The sequence below is a fragment of the Phaseolus vulgaris genome, chromosome 3, assembly GCF_051622355.1.
Source record: "Phaseolus vulgaris cultivar YP4 chromosome 3, ASM5162235v1, whole genome shotgun sequence".
Taxonomy (NCBI): Eukaryota; Viridiplantae; Streptophyta; class Magnoliopsida; order Fabales; family Fabaceae; genus Phaseolus; species Phaseolus vulgaris.
Window position 1 is genome coordinate 8995603 of NC_143500.1, and position 26429 is coordinate 9022031.

At 34.0% G+C, this 26429-nt stretch overlaps 1 protein-coding gene and 1 pseudogene across 1 annotated transcript; one reads left to right on the forward strand and one right to left on the reverse strand.

Annotated features, from left to right (window-relative positions):
• Nucleotides 1-7797: 7797 nt before the first annotated feature.
• Nucleotides 7798-15362, reverse strand: LOC137839023 (xyloglucan O-acetyltransferase 1 pseudogene; annotated as a pseudogene).
• Nucleotides 15363-15952: 590 nt separating this feature from the next.
• On the forward strand, nucleotides 15953-24608 carry LOC137806490 (uncharacterized). Its single transcript, XM_068606639.2, has 4 exons — nucleotides 15953-16394; nucleotides 16497-16577; nucleotides 19614-19737; nucleotides 24170-24608. The coding sequence occupies exons 1-4, from the start codon at nucleotides 16093-16095 to the stop codon at nucleotides 24218-24220; spliced, it is 558 nt and encodes a 185-aa protein (XP_068462740.1). The 5' UTR covers nucleotides 15953-16092; the 3' UTR covers nucleotides 24221-24608.
• The last annotated feature ends 1821 nt before the right edge of the window (nucleotides 24609-26429 follow it).

Genomic DNA, 26429 nt, shown 5'->3' on the forward strand with positions numbered 1-26429 from the left:
GACCCTTGTGTTGCAACTGGAATTTTTTTCTTATTATCCTTTAATCAAACACCAAATGTTTTGAATCAGAATTTGGTTTGGTTTTGTTTGATTTTATTTTTCAAGAATGAATTGGATGTCATTGAATTTCAAGATTGACCTACATAGACTGGATAATATTGAAATTTGGTGAGGAGTATTCTCCATGGTTGACAGATGGGAAAAAGAAAACCGACTTAACTGATTTTTCTGCTGCCATATCCACAGTAAGTGCTTGAGACTTACAATCATTAACTATATTGTCTAGTTACCAGGCTTACCTTAAATTATCTGCAACTTGTTTCAAAGGTGACTTTAGTGAAACATAGTTACAGAAAGAAATCAATTCTAAGTACTTTAGGCTTTGGAGAAAAAGAAAAAGTTTCTCTATAACTGTAGGAAAAAATTGTTGTAACTAGTTAAAAATGTTCAGATTATTGTATCTTTATTTTTTTCCATCTTCGAAGTATATAACTTGATCGGCAATGGGCCTTCAAATTGCAAAAATTCAAGCGACTTTTCCCTGTTATTTTTTAATGGAAAAAAAAGCATCAAGTTGCAGCCTGCACACTTTCACAGAAGACTTTTCTGCATAACATTAGAATGGGTGGTAACTACAATTAATTAATAAAACAAAACTAGCTTTTTGCGCCTATAACATGCAGAACCATAATTAATTATGGAATCTTTTTAATATTGTCCGTTAACCTTTGTTTGCTTTGCTTTAACCCATTTACTGTTAGCAAGGGTTGAAGGACATAACTTTGTGCTGAAAGTATAATGGACTCAGGGTACAAACTTTATTCCTTGCTTTAGTAAGAAATAAGAAAAACTGATTAGTTTGAAATAAGAAAAACTGATTAGTTTGTTCGTTAAAACTAACACTCTTAGAAAATTATGTATCAAATTAATTTTTAACATTACATAACTTACTGCCCAATATATAAACAATAAATTTTTTTAAAAAAATTATGACGTTGCAGAAGTCGTGTCAAGTTGGCACAACTTCAGTATGACAGGACAAAAGTCGTACCAAGTTGGCACGGCTTCAGTATGACATGGTAGAGTCGTGTCCAATTGGAACGATTTGTGCATATGAAGTCGTGTCAAATTGGCACGACTTGCCTAAATTTGTAATTTTTTTAAACGGACCCCATTTTGGTAAAAACAAAAAAAAATAACCCCATCATGGTCAAAAACCCTGGAAATTTCATACATGGATATTTGTTTGGTAAATGGAAATATTGTTAGAATTTCAGACAATTTCAATATTTTTTATTTCATATTCCCAAATGCAAGCTTCACCAATAATGTAGAACACATCTTCACAAACATAAAATAGGTAAGGAATGATATAGAGCACACATCTTCACGAAACATACGTTCGGTCCTAGGAACGTGTGTGAAACATGTTATCAGTCATTAAGAAAGACTTTTGTGCACAACTACAAATATGTAATCTCATACTGGAGATATTCATTCCTTGACATGAAGGAATGTGTCAAAGATCTCAGATCAACCAAAGATAAGATTAAATTAGATTATATAAGTAGGGTTCAAACCTCGCCTCGCAAGCCAGAGCCAATTTTGTGAGGTAAGCTCACTTCCTAAAGAGGCTAGTTAAGTGAGTCCTTAACCCTTATTTTCATTTTTAACACTATTTTATTCTGCTTCTTGCAACCATGAAGCAAAAGTTTTAGTTATATTTGTTATCTCTTGCTTAAAATTTCAGGGAATTTTGTTTATATCTAGAGTTCATCCAAAATACTAGTTGAGGCATAACTCCTATCAAGGGGCTTATCATGTGTCAAACACTAATAAATTTGGGGGTTGAAAAGCTTCATTTATCCAGATTGTGATACATAAAGAATCATTTATCCGTAAGATGTTTGTGATTAAAAGCCACTTTGCTTTCTTTCTTCAGTTTCAGAGGCATTTGACTAAAATTCATCAATATCAATATATCTGGTAAAAAATAATCAAATTAATCAACCTCATATTGGGATAGTTAAAGAATCACTTCCCTGTATATTTTCAAGTGCCTAAAGGCCAGTTTGCTTCCTTTCTTCAATTTCAGAAACAATTCACTAAAATTGCATCAATGCAATATATCACCAACTTCAAATTAATCTAGTGCATTTCACTTTGAGAACTACTTACCCAGTAATTTAAGCCATAATTCATCCACAACCATTTCCATGCTCAGCTGATAAAGGGAATGTAATCAGAGTTTCACCAATAAAACTTAACTACGAACAACAGTATTCTCTCACTTCATCTGATCAACCATAAACAGTATTTTACAACTATTAGCATCTTTAATTGATTATTGTGAAAAGTACTACTAGAGTCTCACAGCAACAGTAACAATAATTTGGGTTCAACTTTCTTAGATGTCTGCATAACAAAGACAATTATTATAAGTAAAAATTATCAGAAGCATAGCTATGGGGAGTGTCCCAATGACACAGGTATAGCAGTAGGACACATACCATGGGTTCAAACCCTGTAACGCAGTTCATCCCCTTCCCATGCCCCTATGGAATTCCTCCATTGCACACCTATGTGGTCAGTCCTCACTTGAACCAAAAATAAAAGCTAAGGGGAGAAAGTATATAGTTATTCATTACGTATATGTTTAAGATTCCATGTGAACTAGATAATAGAGATATAACCAAATTATAATTATAAGTACGTGCAAATCTCATCTTATAAAGTTGGTCTAGTGAGGTTAAATTAGACTTAAATTTCACTTTCTTAAAATGGTATCAGAGTCATTAGGAGTTTATCCTAGTCAAATTTGTTGAACCTCATGTCACCTGCTATCAAGTTCTCCCATAATCCCACGCTCGAGATATTTAGTCCTTAACATGAGAGAAGGTGTTAAAGAGCCCACATAAGACCAAATTATAATATATAAGTGAGTGCAAGCCTGACTTTACAAGACAATTGTGTGTGGCTTAAATTTCACTTTCTTAAGCTGATATTAGAGTCATTTAGAGTTTATTCTAATCAAGTTTGTTAGACTTAGTGTCACTCACTATCGGATTTCCCCTAGTCCACAGTCAAAATTTCTAGTCCTCGGAAATGTAAAATGCACATTACAACTATGGTTGTCAAACTTTTAACTTAACTCTTAAACTCTTACAATTCTAGGTAGGAAAAATGAGTTAACTATTCATTGAAAAAACTCATAAAACTTGTGAAAACTCTGAAATCAAGAAGTGAGTTTGAAATCATGTAACTTTTGCTCTCATTGACCCCAGAAAATGTTTTACTGGAAACTCAAATTATTTGAAGAAATTAACTCCCTTAAAAAGTGTTTCCACTTTAATAAGTTGAGTTTTTATAAATTTATATATAATTCAATCATTTATGTAGTTCGATCTTATTTAGTCCTAATGTATTATTATAATTTATTATTGTGATTTTCTATTTGCTTTTTTTTATTATGTTAAAAAGTTAAATTATTGATGTGTTAAAAGAGTATTTTGTTAATAGGTCTTTTCAATATTATCTTTTGGAAGAACATAATGTTCAACATTACAGGTCAAGATTCAAGAAGCTCCATGATTTACACAAAGGGTGTTTGGATAAATGTTGCATTTAGTTGGCTCACGTTCCAAAGCTTCAGTTAGTGAGAAGTAACAATTGTATCTTTGAATAAGAACGATTTATTCCCAAATTTGTGTTAATTTCAGGATTTTAGGGAATAATGGATATAATAATTGAGCAAAAGGAAAATATACAAAGCTAAAAAGAGAAAATTGGAATACATCATTACTCACCAAAGTTGTCCAAATTCGCAAAAAGTCAAGAATCTCACTTAAGCGAGATAACACTAGTAACACTGGGCCTTTTTATGTTTTACTCGTCCAAGAGCGAGCCCATTAGCGCTCAAGCGAGAAGTCACTTAAGCCCAAGCAAATTAGGTTAAATAGGGGGCTTGAGGCACAACCCTGGTGTGCAAAATCGAGAGAAAAACATCATCGAGTGACTTGTAACCCAATTGGAAAAATAGAAGATGTTAGAAGATGTGTGGCTAATTCTACCCTTTAGGATTGTGAGTAATTTGTTCAAACTCTTATGTATTGAGGTGATCTCTCTGAATATAATATTATGTTCTTGATTGATTATTGATATTATTGTGTTGCTCCTAATTCTTGATGTACAATCTTAAATTTGACTGGAAAGTATTTTTAGGGTTCTGACCTAATAAATAATACTTAACATATTTGAGTGCTAGGAATAGACTTGAAATATTAATTGCTATCAACGTCTGATATGAATACTAAGTTGTTTTTATAAATATGCAAGGAATCGATATTTAGGGAAAATCTTAATAATTTATATGCGAGGAATTGATATACATGAATTTTATACGGGCATCAATATCAATCAAAGGACATAATGTTACCATGCGAATCAAAATAGAAAAAAGTGAGAAAAATGAAACTCAATCCCTATTTTTCCAATTGAAGCAACAAGTCTTTGTTTTGTTTTCTTGTTAATCATTATCATCACAACAAATTCCAACAAACTTTTATTATTTTGTTTTATATTTACTGAATCTTCTACTTGAATATCCAACTGTTCCTTGTGGGTTCGATATCCGTTCTTAGGGACACATAATTATTTCTGACAACGCGGTGCACTTGCTGTAAAAAGTCATCATATATGAGAACAAAAAGTTTAAATAATTCACATATATTAAAAGATATTATTTCAATGATACTCATAATTTAAATTATAAATTATATTGTTCATTGAAACTTATTTTGTTTACAAATACTATCAAAGGAAACTAAAGACAAAGAGAACTAAAGACACACATATATTCAAAAGAAAAAACTTCCATTCTTAGCGTTTTATAGAAGAATAATGGAGTTGACAAGCGAGAATTGTGCCAATCAAGTTTCAAGCAACATCAAGAGGATTTAAGCAAAGGAAAACAATATGCAAAGCATTTTGGACATTTAACAAAAGAAGAAATTGCATTTAAGACACACACACCTAAAGTTTCCTATCTCCGTGTCTGACACAAAAGAGAAGAGGGAACAACACATAATTGGAAATATCCAAGTCCAGAGAAAATTAAAGCTCAACGGATACAGTTCATATAAATGGAGATAATATTTGAAATTCAAATACAGTTTAAAGACGTGAAGATTACATAGAAGTCAACATTTTCATATCAAGCATCTAGCATGAAGAAAATGATGAAGTGAGGAGGAGTCGCAACTTGAAGTATTCTCTACTCAAGATAAGACTCAAAAACAGTTTGAAAACCACACAAGGAATCACTCTAACAGAGTTTCTTTACTTCAATCTCAATGTGATTTACAATAGGGGAGACACCCTATTTATATATATGAGTGTCTAAAGAGAAAGAAAGGAAGGGTAGGAGTGTAAATAACTACAAGCTTCTAGAAATTAGGTCAAGTGTGAACACATGGGGGAGTCTTCTATAATCTAGGTCAAAGATGAGCACATGGGTGGCACATGGGTGATCTTCTAGAAACTAAGATAGTTTATTCTTCTTCTTCTAATTGGGTCAATGTGAACCTAAATGATTACAAATTAAACTTGTCTTAAAAAGACTATAAGGAAAAATGATTGATACTCTGGCCCATGCCCGATAGTTCTTCTCTTGAGGATCTTCTAATGAATGGTGTGGTCTTATGTCTTCGCCTGAGATTTTTGACCTAGTCTTGAATAGTCCTTTAGGCTCGTGGTCAGCTTCTTGTTAAGTTGAGTAATATCACCTTACCAGACTTTGAGAAAACCAGCATAGTATTATATTGTTTATCAAATGAAACATTTGCTTCTTATATGATATATTGTTTCTTATTGGTGAAGTTTGATCATGTTTTATAGTTAGTTGTTTTGAACCACTAATTAAAACCTTAAGATGTTGGACTTTTACCTTAACGTTGTATAATAGAAAATTAAGCTATCTTATGGTAAAAATGGACTCACTTCAAATTGAAATTTGTTCAAATATAAAAGTTTTAAACCACATCAACTATTGCACGACAAAACCTGATTTCTAAAGATGTGAAATGGAGTGAGAATTCAAAACAGAAAACAAAGGCATTTTGAAAGAAAAAGGAAGAAAGATACATGAGAAAGGAAAAAAAAAGGAAAAAAAGGAAAAAGAAAGAAATATAGGTAAAAAACTCTTAGGATAACATTCACATTAAAGGATACATATTTTTCATTAAGGACATTTTTCATATAACTAACTATTGACTATAGATAAGATCAATTTATAATATATAAATGTGACAACAATCATCATACAAATCGATTTTGTTTATATTAATAAATTCAAACTTCTTCAACCTCACATTTGAATTTGATAGCAACCGGATAATAGAAGACGCAATAAACCAACCAAGCCTTCCTAACATAAACTTTGATAACACAACACCATTTCACATCTCTCTCTTTGCACCAAATATGGTTTCTCTTTATGTTTGTCCTAATTCCTCCATGTTTAACACACCTTCACATGTGTTTTTCACTCCTCTTTTCCACACTCTCATGCTTCCCAGTACCACAAAAGCACCAACGTTGAAACTATCCTCTTCTTCTTTTCACTCTCTTCCAGTTCCTACTATGCTCACTAAGGTAGACACCATTGTGAGAATTGCAAAAATGGAAGATACCCCAAACTTTTATTTCAAATTTTACATGCTCCACAAGGCCCACACACTGAAAAAATCCTTAGACGCAGCCATGCACTGCACTACACGACGGTAAGAAGCTCTGCCTCATCCTCTACAACGCTGCCTGCGAGCTCGTCAGTGGTGACAAGGCCACTGCCATCCCCGTCGCCTGCGCCGCCGAGATGATCCATACCATGTCGCTCATCCACAACAATCTACCTTGCATGGATAACGATGACCTCCATCGTCGCAGGCCCACCAACCACAAGGTCTTCGGGGATGATGTGGTGGTTCTTGTCGGCAGCACACTGCTCGCATTTTTTAAACTTAAACATTTTTTCTCGATTTGATTTTTAAGTGACCTGCGTTGAGTCCTATATGAAAGATGTATGAAAGAGTTATTAAAGACGGAAAAATTATCATAGTATGAATAATGAATGAGATAATCTAATACTAAACATAGTTTGGGATCATGGAATAATTACTACATGTGTCAGCCAACACTTGAGTCATGATTCAGGAACACATCAACCTGGAAAAAATGAAAATTGTGTTGTCAATTTCCCCTTTTAGATGAACAACACAGAGTGCATCTTGTTTTGGCCTTTAGAAATGACTGGTATCAGTTCATAATGGAGTTGTAGATTCTTATTTTAAGGAACAAAGAGAAGAAAATGAAAGTATAAACATGAAATCTGGGACATAGGAACACCCTTGCATATACAAAAAACATTTAAAGCAAGAGGAAGTTTCCTATTTAGTATCCTACTAGACAAAATTGATGGCTACCATATCAAGTAAGAGAGAAATCCTTGATAATCTGTAATGAATAGAACTCCTTAATTTGTTCACAATTAAACCATCTTCAACATTCTTAAACTCACCAATTTACATGCATTCCAAAAATATCATTGAATCCACTATTCACTACCCTTCATGTGTCACTCTCATATTGTATTCAGTAATTTCCTTTTCCACTATGGAAGAGAAAAGCCCAATATAACAAAACAATCAACCCCAATTAAAATCCCTTTTCACCACTGCAACTATATTCATATCCATCACTTGTGTAAACAAATGTTAAACAGTAAAAATATATACGTAAACCTCATTCTTCAATCCTAAGTTGTTCCTCCCACTTCTTCAAAATCTTCAGAAAAATCTCATTCCATGTGTCTATAGGCCCTGGCAAGCACCAATGAACACAGTCATTCAACACACGCTCTTGAGCCCCATTGGCAAAGGGGAAAGGATACATGTAAGGGCCAGGGTGGCCATCTGGTCTCAAAAAGGATAATTTAGTCACATCTAAAGCCTCCAACCTAAACCCTCCAATTCCCTTCACTTTCACCTTTGTTGCTTCCTCTTCCTCCATCTCAATCTCTCTCATTTCAGCTTCCATTCCCTCAAGCTTCTTCTCCTCCTTCCTATAAGGCCCAGTCTTTGGACAAGCACCAACCTTATCCCATTCACCCTCAAAATGAGCAGGTGAAAATATGGTCAAATTAACACCAACCCCATCACTGCCTTTACCACCTCTCCTGTCAACTATGCCATTGAGGGTAGTTCTCAAAGCCTTTCTCAACACATCATAAAATCCAATTCCAGTGTGATTCAAACCAGGACAATAATGGCACCCCAAAACCAAACCACCCTCTTAATAAGCAGTAGGATGCAAAAACCAGTGTTCAATTGATAGCACAATCAAGGACATTTGACCCATGTCCCCACCCCACCTCTCATCAACATGATCCAAATACAATTCATTATGATCTGGTCCACTGTTTGATTTCTCAACACCCTTTACAAGAAAGGGGGACCAATACAGAGAAACAGATACATTATGAGAAGGGAAGTGTTGCCTGAGAAACTTGTTGTTGTCATTGTTGTACAAAAGGGTTGAACTAGAAGCAGTGGCTAACATGCAAAGAAAAGACTCCAGCTGATTCCTAGCCATGGAGTCTCCAACAAAAGCCAAGTGCTTGTTTCTCACAAGGGTGAGAAAAGCAAGAGGGTCAAACCTTGGAAGATGACACTCACTAGGCTTCCACCTCCAATAAAGATAACCCATGTCAGACCTTCCATGTGTAATGCAATTCTGGTTCTCTTGGTGAGGGAGATAGATTGTTCTTTGATTTGGTTTGATGAAATTCTAGCCATTTTCCCTTACCTTTCCTCTTTCTTTCTTAAAGCTTTCTTTTCTGATGCTCACCCTCACTGCTCAAACGAGTATGAACACAACAAAGCTTTTAACTTTTTGGCCTTCTTTTTAGCATACTAAAGATATTTTCACTCGTTTTCCATTGTTTTACAAAACTTTTTCACGATTTACAAGACATTATTTTAAAATGAATTTCATAAATATAATTAGTTGCTTAAAAATTAAGATGGAATCTATAGTAAAATAATATTTTTACCCATAAACAAATTTCATGAGAGATGCTTTTATATATAAAAAAAAACACTCTTCATTTAAAATAATTCATGTTTGTGGATTATAATAAAATATTCTTTTTATTAATAAATAACTTGAGTAAGAAATCACGTCAGAAATACTTCTATAATTTTGATGGTATCATCTCAAAGCTCGCATAACTCAGTAAAGAAAACCTTTTTGTAAAAGTTTGTAATGTAGTTAACAAGTTATTAACTAACATATATTATGTTAATTTAAATATATTAATAAGCAATGTAGTTTTCTGTAATATTTTTTGAAGTGTGTTTTCTTCTTCCAACAAATTGGCATTCAAAGTATGTTATAGAGTTAATTGAGAAATTGAGTGTGAAGACCATGTTCTCTGTTCTTGCAACCTAGTTGGCAATGGAGGATTTCTTGGAAATCTACCTATTTTTTATGACAGTAATTGGGAAAGATGGAATGTGCAGATGAAAGCCCTCTTTCATTTTAAGATCATGCACACTTTGATTCAGAATTTTCATCTCATTGTAGTTGTCATGGAGGAATCCAATGATGTGGAGAGTATGAAAGATCAAATGCTCAAGGGTTCTTTAGAAGCATAAGAATTGAAATTGATTAAAAGAAATTGAAATTGAAATTGATTAGAAGCATGGAAAGTGTTAGGATTGTATCCTCTAATTCTTAGTGTAAATACAATAATTGTTCACATTATAATGTCTTATGATTGGAATAAAATCCTTGGTTTACAATAGCATAATCTGTTGAACCATGTGGTGGTCAAGCTTTGAAGAATCCAAACCCTTTGAAGGATGTTGAAGCCTTGGCTGTGCTTGGTGTTGCTGTGCTGGTTTAGTTTAGTTCTGGGGTAGTTTGAGTGTTGTAATCCACCCTTTGATTAAATCTAAAGCATAGGCATTCTCAATTTTTATGAAATTAAAATGTTTTCAAACTAAGTTAAAACAACCGATTGTTTTGTCGAAACAACCGATTGTTTATACTTAAGTGTTTTGAGAAAAAGATTGAAAACTATTTTTCAAATGGTTGAACTGTTAAGAACCAAAACAACCGATTGATTCGAGAAACAACCGATTGTTTGTTTTGGGACCATAACAGAAAAACTGTTTTATCTTTGACTGAACTTTAAATGATTTAACTGCTTACGCTCCAGTCATTAAATGCTTTGACCAATCTTTTAATGCAATTTAAGAGTTCGTTAAGATTTGATAACAAACTACATCTTTGAATAAACTCAGAATAACATATTTGAGTAACAATCTTTGACAAGTTTTTGCTAAGAGTTTTTGAGTTTTTCAAAGAGCTGAGATTGCTAAGAGTTTGTGATTGATCAAAGTTTGTGGAATAGGATTCTGCTTGTATTTATTTCAGATTATCTTTTGTAACAAGTGTAATCCTTGTACTCTGTTAAACAAGTTTCGTTTCTGTGTTTGCTAAGATTGGTTGTGTGTTCTTGAGGGGATCAAGATCAACAATCTTAGTGTTAGTGTGTTGGCCAAGGAGAGTGTGTGTCTTGAGGTGTTCAAGGTCATTCTCTTGGTTGTTGTGTAAGTGATCAAGTTGTGATTGCTTAGTGGATTTCCTCAGGGTTTCTGAGAAGACTGGATGTAGCTCTGGGTTTGGAGTGAACCAGTATAAATATCTGTGTACATTTTCTCTATCCCTAACTCTTTAAAATTCAGTTTTGTTATTTGATAACTGGTATAAACAACCGATTGTTTCGGTAAAACAACCGATTGTTTTTCCAGTATTGTGCCTTTGCTTTATGTTTTGAAAAACTGATTTCTTAATCAAGGTTTTCTTGAAGTATTTTTATTCTAGACTTAAAAGTTTACGAAAATCCCTCTTAAACAATTCACCCCCCTATCGTTTAAGGTCATATATTCTAACATAATCCTCGATTAAGTATATGTTTTTCATGTAAACATTGTGCATTTGTATTTTATTAATTTTTCATGTTATCAACATAGTGGTGATGATATGATTTAATTATCCATCAAGATTTTAACTACTAATTTTAGAATTTAAAATAGTTGATAGCAAAAACCTTAGAAACTAATTAGATACCAATTTAGAAACTATTTTATATTCTAATAATTTTTTTAGTCTCTAAAATAATATATAACTTAGTCAATATAGTGACAAATTATTTTTTTCTCTAAAATTGGTTTCAGAAATAATTGAGGTTGGCATACGTTCTCCTTAAACCTAATTTATTTCCCTATAAATTTCATAAAAATATATATTATCTTCTAAAATGCAACTTTTCTAATTTACTTACTATCTTTTATTTGATGTTATTAATCAGAATCTTAATTTGGAAATTGGATGGACGAGAAAGGTATTAATATGCCCCTTTGTGAACATAAAATTGAGGAACATAATATTGAAAAATAATATGAAACTATTGAACCTGAAAAAAAAAGGATAAAGCTAACACATCTAATTGGTAAAGGTATTTTTAGTAAGATTGAGGTGGGTAAGGATGGATAAGAAAGGGCAATTGCAACAAAATATATATAATTGGTAGAAGAAATATATGGTACTTCTCATTTAAATCGTCATGTTATAAAATGTGATAAAAGAAAAATTGAAGATGTGGGTTAAATGATTTTAGATAGACAAGGAAAGTTGTGTTAGAAACGTTGGCCGAGTTTAAGAGGGGGTGCATTGAACTTTCAAAGTTTTTCGCAAAAAATTGAGTTAGAATAATATTTTTACAAAATAAATTGATTAGAATATTGAATATATTTCAAATGTAGTTAACCAGAAGAAATCATAAAAATTTAATCAGTTAAATTTTGTCAGATTAATTAATCAAACAATTGAATTTCTGGGTGTTCAAGAAATAATACAAGAAATTTGAATGCAAAAATGTCAAGAGATAGAGAAAGAGAATCACACACGAATTTTATATTGATTCACTCTTTCTTAAGAGCTACATTCAGTCCCTATGTACACCAACTGGGAATTCACTAAACCAAAGATTAATGCAAATCAAGACACTCAAGAAAACAACTCTTGAACCCTACAATATCTTTTTTCTAAACACACACAACAAGACTCACTACGAAACTTAAAGGCCTATCTAATTTTGTATAACAACACACTTGGTGTTTTTTAGTTTAATGCCCTATCTAATTTTGTATAACAACACACTTGATGTTTTTTAGTTTAGAATGAATACACTTGAGTTTATGCAGAAAAAGCTTTCAGATTATGGTAAAACTAAAAAAAAAAAACTTCTCCAATACAAGATGATCCAAGAAAGTTAAATTGTTTTCTCCAAGATTTAAAAAGCTTAGTAAAATACTTTTCTTGCTCAAAGAAGTATGAAAATCTATCAGTTCTCCTTCTTTAAAACCTTTTTTTGTAAACTATATTTAAATTGTAAAAAAAAAATTATCTAAAATTGAATATGATAGTTTTAACATATTAAAACTTTGAAATAATATGTTGATTTTAGTTAAGAATGAAAACAATGAATTTAAGTCACGGTTTCAAAGTCAACATTCTTCTCTAAAACAAATTTTAAGTTTTTGAGAACATTTTACTCTTAATAAAAATATTTCCTTGAATTTCATAATATTTTAAGTAATTTTAATCAATTAATTCTATAAATCAACCATTTAAAATATCCACTTTAATTCACACAGACTTCACTTAAAACACATATTAACAGACTAATATATTAATCAACTTATTAAAATCCCCTTAACAAATTTAACAAGTTCCAAAGCAATTTGAAAGTCATTTCTTGGAGATTTTTCTTGGATCAATAAGTTTTGGGAAGAGAACAATAAAGAAAATACAACGAAATCAACTCAATACACAACCTAACACAACCATAATCTTCATCTTAATGAAATGATCAATTTTTAATCTTCATGAGAGTTTGGATGCATCAAATATGACTCAGTGTAGTCTTCAAGTCTTACAAGTTGAAGAAAAAAAGATAAATCAAGTTTTACATCGTGAATTATTGTCTAATATAATTATTAGCCATAATTTGCCTTACGAATTTGTTGAGTATCTTGAACTAAGAAGTTAGATAAACTACTTGTGTCTTGATGCAATTATGGTTTCTAGAAACACTATTAAGGCTGATATTAGGGGAATGTATATGAAAGAAAAGACAATGCTTAAGGAATTGCTTGCTTCCATTCCTAATAAGATTTGCTTAACTTCAAATTTATTGACATCTATTAATATTGAGAGTTTCAAATCATTGATTATCTAATTTTTGGCATGAATTGGAAGTTAAATAGCAAGTTCCTCAACTTTTGTTACATGCATCTCCCTCACACAAATTTTGAATTGTTTAAGAAAATTAATGATTTTTTTACAAGATTAGGGACTAGAGAAAAAAGTATTTTGTATTACTTAGGATAAGGCTTATACTAATTATGTTCTCCAAAATACTTTAAAAAGTCAACTTATTTTACTAAATGGTTTGATATTCTTTCATATTTGTTGTTGTGCACACATCTTTAAATTAATTGTTCAAGAATGATTAAATGTGCTTGGTGATGTTTTAGACTAAATTAGAAATGACATCAAATATGTGAGGGGTTTAGAGAGTAAAATGGTGAAATTCAAACAATGTCTTGAAAGATTTAATGATATTGATGCATCATGTGGGTTATGTCTTGATGTCCCTACAAGATGGAACTCAACTTATTTGATGCTTAAAAGTGCTCTTAAATATCAACATGCTTTTGGAAGCTTGCACTTAGTTGATGAATCTTATAAATATTGCTCTTTGGAGGAAAAGTGGGAGAGAATGGACAAATTTCGTAAGTTCTTCTTACCCTTTTATGATATCACTACCTTGATTTCTGCCACAAGTTATCCTACTTTCAACTTATATTTTTACATGTTTGGAAAATTTAATGTTTGTTGATGGAAAATGTGAAAGATAAGGATGCACTAATTAAGAATATGATTGAATTGATGATAGTCAAATTTGAGAAATATTGGGATGAATATAGTGTTGTGCTTGCATTTGGTGCAATTTTAGACCCAAGGATGAAGTTAGAAATATTAGGTTTTTGCTTTGAAAAATTGATTCACTTACTTAGGAGCTGAAATTGGAAAAAATCAAGAAAAAATTATACAAACTTTTTGCTGAATATTTTAACAAAGGTTTGGCAACATCATCTAATGTTCAAAAGCGTAAGCATGGACAATCTTCATCGTCATCTACTTCTAAATCAAGTATTTTTGTATGTAAGTTGCTTACTTTAATGTACTTTAATTAATTTTTTAGTTTTTGTGCCACTTGTCTATTATGCATGTTACTAACTTATTACATCATAATAACAATTAAAAATGTGCAAGCTTTAATTAACTAATAACCCCAAGTATGAAACACTCACTAAAGTCACACTCTTACATGCGAAAATCGTGCAACCAACTAGGTGCAACAAATAGGTTTAAGTAGCATCTGTCCATTGTCTATTGTCGCATGCCTTCTCATATACCTCTCTCAACTAATTGAGTCGCATATGAACACCCCTGCATTGCCTAGTCTTTGAAGCTGCAGTAGTACTAGGGATGGCAATGCATACTTGCCGCATTTGCCCGTCCCGCTTTTGGCCCACCCCGCAATGCTATCCTTAAGTAGCACAATCAACACAATGCATCTTTACCAACAACTTCCTAGCCCCAACTGCATCTAAGGTAGGGTACGTGTAGAATTGCCCCATAATGGGTAGGAGCAACTAATTTGACCCATTATCCAATGTGATGCTCAATTCCCCAAATGGTAGATAAAAGAATTTGTATCTAGATGTCACCTTATTACAAAGGCAGACAACAATCCTTTGTTTTGCAGTGTTGTAGCTAGCATGAACCAAAATGATTAAACTCAACAACTCAACCACAACTTCTATCCATTCTTGTGGCGTTCCTAACTTATTCATTTTTTGTGCAATGCGCAAATTTTAGTTAACCGCAATCCTACAACAACCAGTGAATTTCATTTGAGCATTGGAGTCTAATAAATAACACATTAAGTTCAATGCATGTATATTAACATTATTACTTACCACTCCATTTCGTAATTGTCTAGTCACATGGTCCTCAAAACTAGAAAGTAATAACCTATCCACGGGCCCTCCAAGATAGGCTTCATCATCCTCCACTTCATGAGCCTCTTCAACTACCACATTTTCTTCACATTTGTCACCTTCAACAATGGTACTAGCACCACCCTGCTCTCTTTGTCTAATCGACATAGTTGGGTGTGCATGATCCGTCTAAAAACCTCCTCATCTAATTCTTAAATGTTTCTTTGCATATATGTAAACAAAATTAATATTTGATAGCTAAACATAAGTTATAAAAAAAACATATTTCTAAATAAGTTACTTCTCTTTCCAAGATATGTTTCTAGAAACATATTTCTTGGAAAATTGTCAAAAAAACATATTTGAGAAAGTTATCTCATAAAACTTATTATAAAAATATGTACTGGAAAACTTATTTCAGAAGTTATCCGCTAAGACACACTTCCCCTATTCCGAAATTCAAAGTTCAATATTATTTTGGGATCAACCTTTTCATCAAGCAAAAAATATTCGTTGTATAAGAATGTTGCCAATCACCAATAGAACCCCATTCGAGATGAATGGAAAGCAGCAACCAAGTAATCAAAACACAAGGAGTGAAAAAGTGCAACCACAATACAAATGGAATAATGCAACTCAGAAGGATACGAGAAGAAGGAAATTAAATGTTTTTAATTATAAATCCTTAAGGGCATTTCTATCATTTCCTTACGTGATGAGTGGAGGTTCAAAAGTGGGGGTGCGGAAAGCAAGAACCTAGAACAATGCAGAAGGAAGGTATCCCAAGCCCTAAACAGGTTCCCAGTTGAATATTGTGTGCAAGAAAGAGACAAGTCTTGTTTGGTGGAAGGAAGGGTAAAGTAGGAGGGAAGTGTAGGAAGGAGCAGAAAGCACGACAATGGAGGGTGGCAACAGCAACAACATCAGCAACCCCGAGGACTTGGCGGTGGGGTGTTTGCTTTCGATCAGGACAACGTTGGGCGACGAATTCGAAGGCCAGGTTGTCACCTTCGATCGCCCCTCCAACATCCTCGTACTCCAGGAACCTTCCAAACATGGCCCTCGTCGAAACATTCGGTTGCTCAAGGCTAATTACATCAAAGACTTCACCTTTCTTGGCCAGGCCGAAGACCCTCTTGATCCCACCAACTGCTTCCTTGACCTCGCCGCTCTCCAAGCTAGGGAAGAAGTTGCCATTAGGTATTCTCGTGCAATTCTTCAACTTTTTGTTTTTTTCTAGTTTTCTTTAAATGTGTTTTTCTACGAAATTCATGCGTGGCTTCAAATGATTTTTGGGTGTAGACAAGCAGAGGCTGATGCTGAGAGGATCGGGGTTGGTGTTACCAGCGAGGCGCAGAGCATCTTTGATGCTTTGTCCAAAACGTAAGTGCTGTGTGAGTGAAATATAGTGTTGAACTAACCACTGTGGTGTGGATCGGGATTTTAGCTTTTGTATGTTTGTCTCCTGGCGTGTATTGTCTAGGGATTTTGTCTTTGATTATGTTTTGAAGCAAATAGACTTCAGAGCATGGTATTTATATAATAAAATATTTGTAGATTGTTGTGGAAATGTGTATGATAAAAGAAATTAATAAGTTCGCATCTTTGCCCTGTGAAGTAAGGAGGGATATAGTAATTGAGTAGAGAAACAAAAATAGGTAAACTGACTGATCTAGCAAATACATAAGCCATGCTCAAAGTCTCATGCAGTTGTTGATGGCATGCTATATGTGTTTAGTGGTGTGGAGTGGCCTTGGGGTTCTACAAATTTAGCATATCAGTGTGTATTTGAGTAGTGGTCTTTTGCAGCATTATAGTGGTGTGCTGTAGCGAGACATATTGGACGTCAATATCGTGTTATAGTGGTGTAGTAGAGTAAAGCAGCCTGGTTGCTACGGGATTTAAAATAGCAGAGTGGTTTTTAACCCGGACTTTTTCCCTGCTATATTCCATAATCCGTTCTTACCCCTAAAACAATGTTGTTTAGGGTATTTTGAGTAAAATTGTTTTTCCTGCTCTCATTTCTAATGCATTTGTTGCTTCACAAAAGTAATTTGATTTGAAAACTATCTTGACCGTTTCACTTAAAGTTAACTCTGTTTTGACTTCTATTCCTCATACTTAACAGGACTACCTTTTCCCTCCTTGTGTCTCTTTCTTACATCTTCCTTCCAAGTTCACGTTTAACTAATATTTGTCGCGTTTTTTTTCTTACATTAATTCCAGTATCGTCTTTCATATTTTGACTTCATTGCCATGCTCTTGTTGCTCCTAGATTGATGGTGATTTGTGCATAAACTGACCTTATTATTTATCATGGGTTTCTTTGACTCTCTCTATGTGTAGCATATACATTATTTATTTTGTGATTGCATGTAAAAATGGAAGGTGTCATATTGCAAGTTTCTAAATTTAAATATTTTGGACCAATATTACAAAATGAGGAGGAAATTAGTGTAGACATTGCACAGTAGGACTGTGAAAATGGAGAAAGGCATTGGAGGTTATTTGAGATTGGCAATTATGTAGCAAGCTCACAGGGAAGTTTTGTCGTACTGCTACATATGCCTATATTATATGGTATTAAATGCTAGGTTTTAAAGGGACAACAAGCAGTGTTGTTAAAAGCCACTCTAGTGGCTCTATAGCACTGTTGCATAGTGGAGTTTCTCACATTCGGAATTGCAACTCTGTCTACTATTGTGGTCCCTATCAATGTTGAGGTTGCAACATTCGTCCTGCATGCTCTTGTCATTTCTTTCAACTCTTCAGCCAATTAAACTTTTGAGTTGATATAATGCTAGTTGTTATGTGTGTATATATATATATATATTTTAGACTGTTATGTAACTTTTGCTATATGCCTATCTGCTATATGATATAACAGATTATTGGCTTTCTGCCATCGACAACAAGAAAAATGAGTAGCAAAAATGAAAATGATAGATGGATGTGTGACCTCACAAGACAGGACAAATAAAAAATGGTCGTGTGAGACATATATATGGAAAATTTTCAAGGTTGTTTGGAGTCATGGCACAGTACTGTGTTTTTTTTTTTTTGTACTTTTAACAACTTCTTTCTTTTAGTTCTAGGACCAGACTAATTGTGTTTGGGCGTGGACTGTCAGTTTGAACATTGTTTTTTGGACTTCTAATTTTAATTTTGGACCTTATTCATATAAGACTTTCTTATCTCTTTTAATCTACACTTGGAAAATATAAAAATTCGAATTTAGATGCACTATAATCAAGTTTTATATTTTAATTAAATCTAAATAGATATATTTTCCAAATTAGATATTTTAGAAACTAAAATAAAAATGCTTAGTTATTGATCATGAATTTGTGCTTTTATGCATATAAATGTTATGTTTTATTATGATCACAAATCTTACTACTCACAATACAACTTGATTCATGATTCAGAAAATGAATCTTCCAATTCACAATTTGTATACCAATTCAACTATCATGCTTAAATGTACCCTCTACATGTACCTGTACTTGATTGGATCACAAAATAAAATACCCATGCTTCGGAGAGGGTGACTGTATGATTTTAAGGGGAAGACCATTGCCTTGTATGGGTTTCTTATACTACACAAAATAAAATACCCCTTGCCTTGTTAAGGTTTCTTATGTTTGATTGTTTTTTATCTTAAAACTGAAAAGTAGCATTATATTTATGTTAAATGTTCCCAACTTTCATCACCAGAATGTCCAGAGAAAAAATATGAAGGGAATGGGAGTTTCCTTCTTTTATCCTTTTTTTTGTGGGGCTATAAAGAGAAAGGAAAATACCTGATCATTTTTTTTGTGTATGCTTATTTTAGAATAGATATGCTAGAAAATTGATATACCTTTGTTTTCTTGAAGATTTCTTTCCTCTCTTGTTCCTAGGATTTAAATTGTGATGTGAAACTGCAGTCATTATCTGTAAGTTGTGGATATTAATGCAGTACTTGAACTTTAGTATGATTTCTGACTATGAAGGCTGTTCTCAAACCCAAGTATATAATTATTACATATATTGTATATTCTTGAAATTGTTTTAGTCCTTCTCCCAGTTTGTATGAATATTTTAGTTAATTATTTTGTGATAATGTCACATTTGAAATTGCAGTGTTTATGTTGGATAACAGCCATTCTTTAGAGGAATAGTATCTGTCTAATTTTTATTTATTTTGTAGTGAATTTTTAGTTGTATTCAAATTTAGAAAAAGGGGATATCACTTGATACCTCATGTTGAGATCTATTCTGGATCACTTTTTGATGCTTGCCTGAGAGCATTATAACCCCGGTCCCCACTTGCCTTAAGAGTGCCTCTGCCTTAGGATTTCCTTATTTCTTGCTTTTGTATATTTTTCTCAGTAGGTTAATTTTCCTTTTCAACTGATGACATTAGAATGTACTCAGGCTTCCAGTTCGCTGGGACAAGACAGTCATAGTTGTGATGAATGATGTGCGCGTCGGCAGTCCTTATCACCCAGAATCAGTTGTTGGAGGTACTCCTGCTGCAAATGAACGGGTGAAGAAAGTGGTAAATATCGTGCTTTTGCTATTTTTTAGTGTGCCTAAATGTATGTATTAGTGGCATGTAAAATATCGTGTAGATTGGTATTGAATTATGTGCACTAGAGGTTCTTGGCTGTTGGCATTTATGGTTCATTTTTATTTAAGCAACATTAGCAAGTGCAAAACGAAAACTTATCAAGAGAACTTTGTTTCCCTTTTTCGTTCATTACATTTGATTTTTCTAAAAGAAGCTATTTTTAGTAGTGTTACTACCATTAATTTGAAATGACTTGCGCTGAGGGATTTGGGTAGTTTGATAGAAACCGGATCAGATTTTTGGAGAAAAAATGAAGAACTTCAAAGGTCTGCACCTCCCAATGCCCAAAGGCCCCAATCCTAAAAAATGACATGATAAAATCCCTCTTCATATATTTTTATATATCGCTACTGGTTTAATCAGTAGCAGGCCCCTTAATATAACCCCTTGTATTTCTTAGACTATCATAACTAACTTGCTACTAATGGGGGCTGCCTAACAAAAGGCCTCCTAACACATTCACCTTGTCCTCAAGGTGAATAGCTGTTGGTTGATATGGCCCCACATGGGTCAAACACAAAAATGGTCCTATGGTTGATATGGCTACACTGTTTTCTGCAGTATTTTTGGCCAAATAGTGCATTGGAAACTCTGTAGTATGCTGAAAAGGTCCCATGTCTATTGTAGAGTCTGAAACTCTAGGGAAGAGAAACATTGAGCTGAACCTATATGAGCGCTTTACTTATATTGAGAAAAATGAATTAATACAATGAACTGAGACTCTAATAGCAAAGATACGATACGAGAATAAATAATGTTCCTAATAAGACCAGTGTTATCAAAATATCGGATAACGGACAATATCAGGGACTCTAAAAATCCTTTATAAAGTTATAACGAAAACCATAACGGGTTATGGCAAAAACATTGCGGTAAAATTTTTTAATATATACATATAGATAATTTAAAAAAAAAACAGAAATATAATTGTAATGCAAAAATAATGAAAGAGATAATCATAACTAATAATACTATTATGTCTAGAATATTACTAGGTTAACTTATAATATTTTAATTGGGTCGGGTATGACATGGCCTAATTTAATTAGGGTTTTCTCAGTGTTATCAATATTCGTTTATGGCGGTGCCATGGCGAAAATTGGTAGTGACTTTCCTGATTGCCACCACAACATGGCGGCCCATGGCTGAAATATTATCAATAACTCAAACAATAGGCATCATGACTTAGATGGTATGCGAAAAAACAAACTGCAACAAAAAAGAATCTAAGAATTGGGTCATACCATACCTGACCCAAATAAAATGCTATAGTGCTAACCTAATAACAATAGTCAATTGATGTGACTAAACCCTAATAATTGCTTAAGATTCCTATTGCCGTTGCACACCGCCTCTCATCGCGCCTTGTGTTGCCGCTCAACCTCCTTCTCTCATTTTTTCCGCTATCTCCATTTACCTCTAGCATCTCGTCATGCAAAAAGCTGCTGTCACGAAAATTCTGCATTGCCACCGCCATGTTGTGGCGGCGATCAGGAAATTTGCCACCAGTTTCTGCCATGTCGTCGCCATAACTGATTATTTATGGCACTGAATAAGACGTATAATCTAGATATTCTTGATTATTTAGGATTATCTTGTTATTTCTACAACTAAAACAGTATTTGGCGTGTTGTGAAAATCATGAGTATACTTGCATACTCATACAATTAAACGAGTTTGGAGGAGAAAGCAAGGTGACTCGCATGGCAGATCGTGAACCGTTCAGATCAAAGCGAGTATGCGTGCCATTTGCATAATGGAAGGGTCGTTGGGTCGTCTCGATTTGTTTACTCGTCTTCTGAAGGGCCTTTTTTGTACAAAAAAGAAACCCTACCTTATGTGGTGCTTGGTTCTGAAGGCCCAATACGTGTGCTTGCTTTTATGCTAGGGTTTGTAAGCAAATTAGACCCCCAAAACCAACCTGAGAAGCATACCCATGAAAACAAATTGCTGCCTCTCGCCGTAGCTCACGCTTGGACCATTGGATGTCATGAACTCATGAAATTGGTTAGACAAATATTCATAGACATTGTCACTGCGAAAAGCGCATATGGGTATACCAAATTGTGTTTTGATTTCATTATAAAACGGCTGTAATATAAAAAAACACTTCTGGTCGATTCTTCATTAACTAGATCCAAGTACATGTCGAGTAATCATCAATAAAGGTAACAATATGAGAAAGACCCCACATATCAAAATGAACTAAAGAAAAAGAAGATAAAGCTCATTTATTAAGACTATCAGGGAAAGACTGACGAACATGTTTTCCTAATTGACATGATTCACAATTCAAAGTAGACAAATGTTTTAAACTTGACACCATGCTTTTCAATTTTGTTAAGCAAGATTTCCTAATTGAGCATGAATCATCATTTGAGAGATCGTCAATGCGCATATCAATCTCGATGAGATAGTAAAGGCCATGTGACTCACATTTGACGTCAATCGTCTAACCCAATATACGATCTGTAAGTTAACATTATTTTCAGTGAAGATGAGGATAATATGATGAGATTAGGTCAATTGATTAACGAACAATAGATTTAAAGGGCAATTCGGGATATGAAGAATAAAATCAACAGTAAGTGGCGGGAGGGGTTGGGTAATAAAAATGCTGCAACAATTGTAAACAGGAAATTGACAACTTTAGTAAAGGAATAGTAAAGAGAACGGTTACCATATGTGATTAGTTGCACTAGAGTCAATAACTTAGGGACCAAGAGAAGCTGATTTTGAGACAAGCAGATGAATGACTAGTGTATGGCACTGAAGCAATGTTACTAGTGGATTGACATATCTATCACACACCAATTGATAAAGCCTTCAAATGTTGTTAGAGATGGATCAACTAGTTATGTAGGAGCAATAGGTGACTTAGCAGTGGAAGTGGAACAGTTGGATTGGTCCATCTTCTCAACACTAACAATATGGTTAGAAAAGATGGGAGAATCTATTGGAGGTTGATGTGGTGTTGGAAGACATTTTTCTTAAAGGCTAGAGGAAAAAACCCTAAGCAGAGGGTGCTGTAACAATGAAATCTAACATGGGAGAAGGGTTCACAAGAATAGGAAAAAAAAAATCCTTTGGACACATTGGATCTACTAGGCCAACATGGTTTTGGGAGAGGTCCAATAACATGTTAAACTCTAGAAGACATGGGTATTTTATTAATATTAAGAAAAAAGGAAATAGAGGAGATTTTATATAAAAATGTTATAGGAATAAATAAACATGTTCCTAATAATACATATATAATCTAGATATTCCTGATTATATAGGATCAACTTGTTATTTCTATAATTAACAATATTCCTGATTATATACTATCGGTTTCTTATTTCTATAAATATAACACAACCTGAACTATTGCATGTGATGGCTGATGAGACCTATCATAGTTCTTTGCTGAATTTTGCCTCTTCTCCAAAGTGGTTCATGCTTTCCACCTTCAAATGTTTATCTTTGTTTCTGTCTTCAGGTTCTTGATTCAGAATGTTAAGCCCATTTTCTTGCTTTCCTACCTGTGGTTTCTTCCACCTTTTCATGTTTCTTTCTTTCTTCTAGATCTTGCTGCCGTGGTTGCAGTTCTTGAAGATTGCTTTCTGAAAGTCCACCTTTTGCATTCTGGTTGTTCTCCACCCAGCACGAGAGCCCCTCCTTCCAATGCCCACAACCCACAATGGTTTCATATCTTCATGAACTTGCTTGGCCTCAATATTGCTCAACCTTGATCAGCCGCCAATCTTCCTTTCATCAGATTTAGGAATCAATCTTGAAGCCATTTTCTTGACAACTTCCCCCCACAGCTCTTAGATTTGATCTCAATTACCAGTTGGTAGGAACTGGATCAGATTTATGGAGACAAATGGGAAGATTCCCCAGATTACAGTATGATTGCAGAACTTTGAGGTTCTGCACCTTCTAATGCCAAAGTAATCCTCCCAAATGACAAGATGGAATCCCTCCCAATCCCTCTTCCTATTTATAGACAGCTGCTTGTCTACTAACATAAACCCGTCCTCAATGGGCCTAACATTGTTATTGGGGGTTACCTAACATGGTTATTGGTTTAAATCTCAATTCATGATTTTCAATTGTGGTTGTGGTCACACTGTTGAAGCTATGTTTGTATTCTGTATAGAAAAATTGCAAGAAATTTAGGACAAGTACAGGCAACAAGGTTTTCAATTGCAGTTGCACTGTGCAGTTTAAATTTCATCCATTCAACTTTCAGTGATTTCTAATAATGACTGTTTACGGAAAATAATACAATTTATTTCTTGGTAATAATTTACCGTAATAGTCTTTTTAATGCAAAACTTGGGTGATATTGACTTTACATTTTCCTCGTTTGTAGCTTGAGTTTGAGAGGAAGAGGTTGCAACTTCGCGGTTCTGGTGGTCAGTAAAGCTTCACATTTGCATCCTTTTATGGTCAGGAAAGTGCCACCAAGGAGTAAACATGATGGGTATGTTGCTTTTAACAAACCCTATACAAGAGGGTTTTCCAAGGCATATTCCTGACTTCAGATATCTTTTGATTATCTGCTGTCTTGAGCTCTCAAGTTCTGTCTTGCTTATGGAGTTCATTTGAGGTACTTCCTCCGGATTCTTCTTAAGAGTGAATGCTGAAGCGTATGATGTATGGTGTGTTACACTTGGAACCCGAACAGGTGACTGGGTTTATATAATTTGTCAGTTTGCTGTTGGAAAGTTTAACCAATTACAACGGGCTACCATGAACTCAAAATGACTCTAATTTGCTCCTTATCTAATAATGCAAATGCTTTGGATAAATCAAGCTGATATTCCTACCTGAAGCTTTCTAGTTTTGTTTATTTCTTGTTTCTAAAAATTTGTTGTTTAATTTTTTTATTTGGTTGTCCCCACTATGATAAGGTTTGATTGCTATTGTTTTTTGGATTTTAATCTTCTTTGGATGGATCTTTGGCAATATTTGATTGCACTTTGGGGTCAAAGGGGAAAACATTAAGAAAGAGACAAGGCTTGGAAAATATTTTGTTCTGTTTTTTGGGGCAGGGTATTTGTAGTATGCTTTCCAATTTCTTTTGAGAAGGGCCTCAAATAGAAATTAATCAAATAAGAAATACATTCTTGACTTCATGTTTTGCACCTTTCTTTGTCTTGTTCTGAATTTGTCCTCTACGTCTAGATATGGAGGTTCCAGTCTTCATTTTCTGCACTGTGTCTTTACTGTCTTTGAATTGATGTCACCCTGAGTTTAGGTGTGATTGGAGCCTTAGTTGTCTTTTGCGCCCTGAAGGTTCTGCTCTGTTCCAGATGTGTCTGGTCTTTGTTCTTTGTTTCAATTTCAAATACTAGCTCAAATTGGTTGGTAACTTGGAGTTAGTTGACAGGTGCTGATTCTCTAGTTCTATCTGATGCCCATCTATGCCTAATTGTATTGTTTTCCTCATTTTTTCATTCAACAAATATTTTCTTCTCCATTTGGGCTCTATTATGTCTCCCAACCTGGAATCAGAGTGTTGGCATCTACTGGAAAGGAAGATTTCATTATGCTGCATAGAGCTTTCCATGAGCTCAGTTTCGTCCTCTCTTCCTCACTTCACTACAATTGCGCTTCCCTCCCCGCTTCTCCAAAACTCAAGATTCTGATATTGATGTGGTTTTAGCTCAGACTCTTCAATGGATTTTTTCTCTGATTCAGCAATGAGAATTTTTTTATTTTCATTGAGATCGTGGTTGTTTCTTGGATCTTAGTGCTTTGTTTCTTGAAGATTTTGTTTGAGCCTTTGAATGTTCCAGTTTTTGCATTTTCCAGTTTAGGTCAGTCATATTTGATCAAATGCAATTTTGGAAGAGGCACAAGGGTGATCAAAATTTATTGTCATTCTTCAATCTGTTCTTGTTGTTTTCCCCATTTTTGGCAACATGTTATCCTTGCTTTTTTCTGATCACAATCCTACAATGGCTCAGATATGGATATGGATAGCAGTTTTAATCTTGTCTGCCACATCACCACCTCCATGTTTCACAAAATTCTCAGTCTTGAAATTTGATGCAGAAAATCCTCCGCTTAAGATGTCATTTTTCTTTTATCAGTGCTTCAGTGAAGCTAGCACTATTTGTGCTCTTGATTTCTTTACTTGGTAGTATTGTTCGGGCTAATGATATCTGGGGATTGCTTGATTGACAAAAGAGTTATTTCATGAACTGTTATCATTGGTCTAATTTGCTGTTCCATTTTGTGACTTTGTAATGTAACATCATTTAATGAAGGTCTAATTAATATTGTTTTGGTCTACTTCAAGTGCTTGTTTGATGCATCATCTTTATAGTTGTAAATGGTATTACAAGCATGCATGTTGCTGGTGTTTTGGTTTGATCAATACTTATTACTGCACTTGGTGCATGCCTCATCACTTCCTACTGCTTCTTCTGTCATCTAAAAAAGTTGTCATCATTGCTAAGGGCCAAAGGCCAAGCTATTCCAATTGGTTCTAATAGGGGAACTCGAGTTGCGAATAGGATTTTTTTAGAAGAGTGGTGTCTTACAAGACTCTTTGTATTGTATTATCCTCAGTGGTGCAGTGAACATGGCATAGGAAGGTGAAGTTGAATTTCTTCAGGATTAGT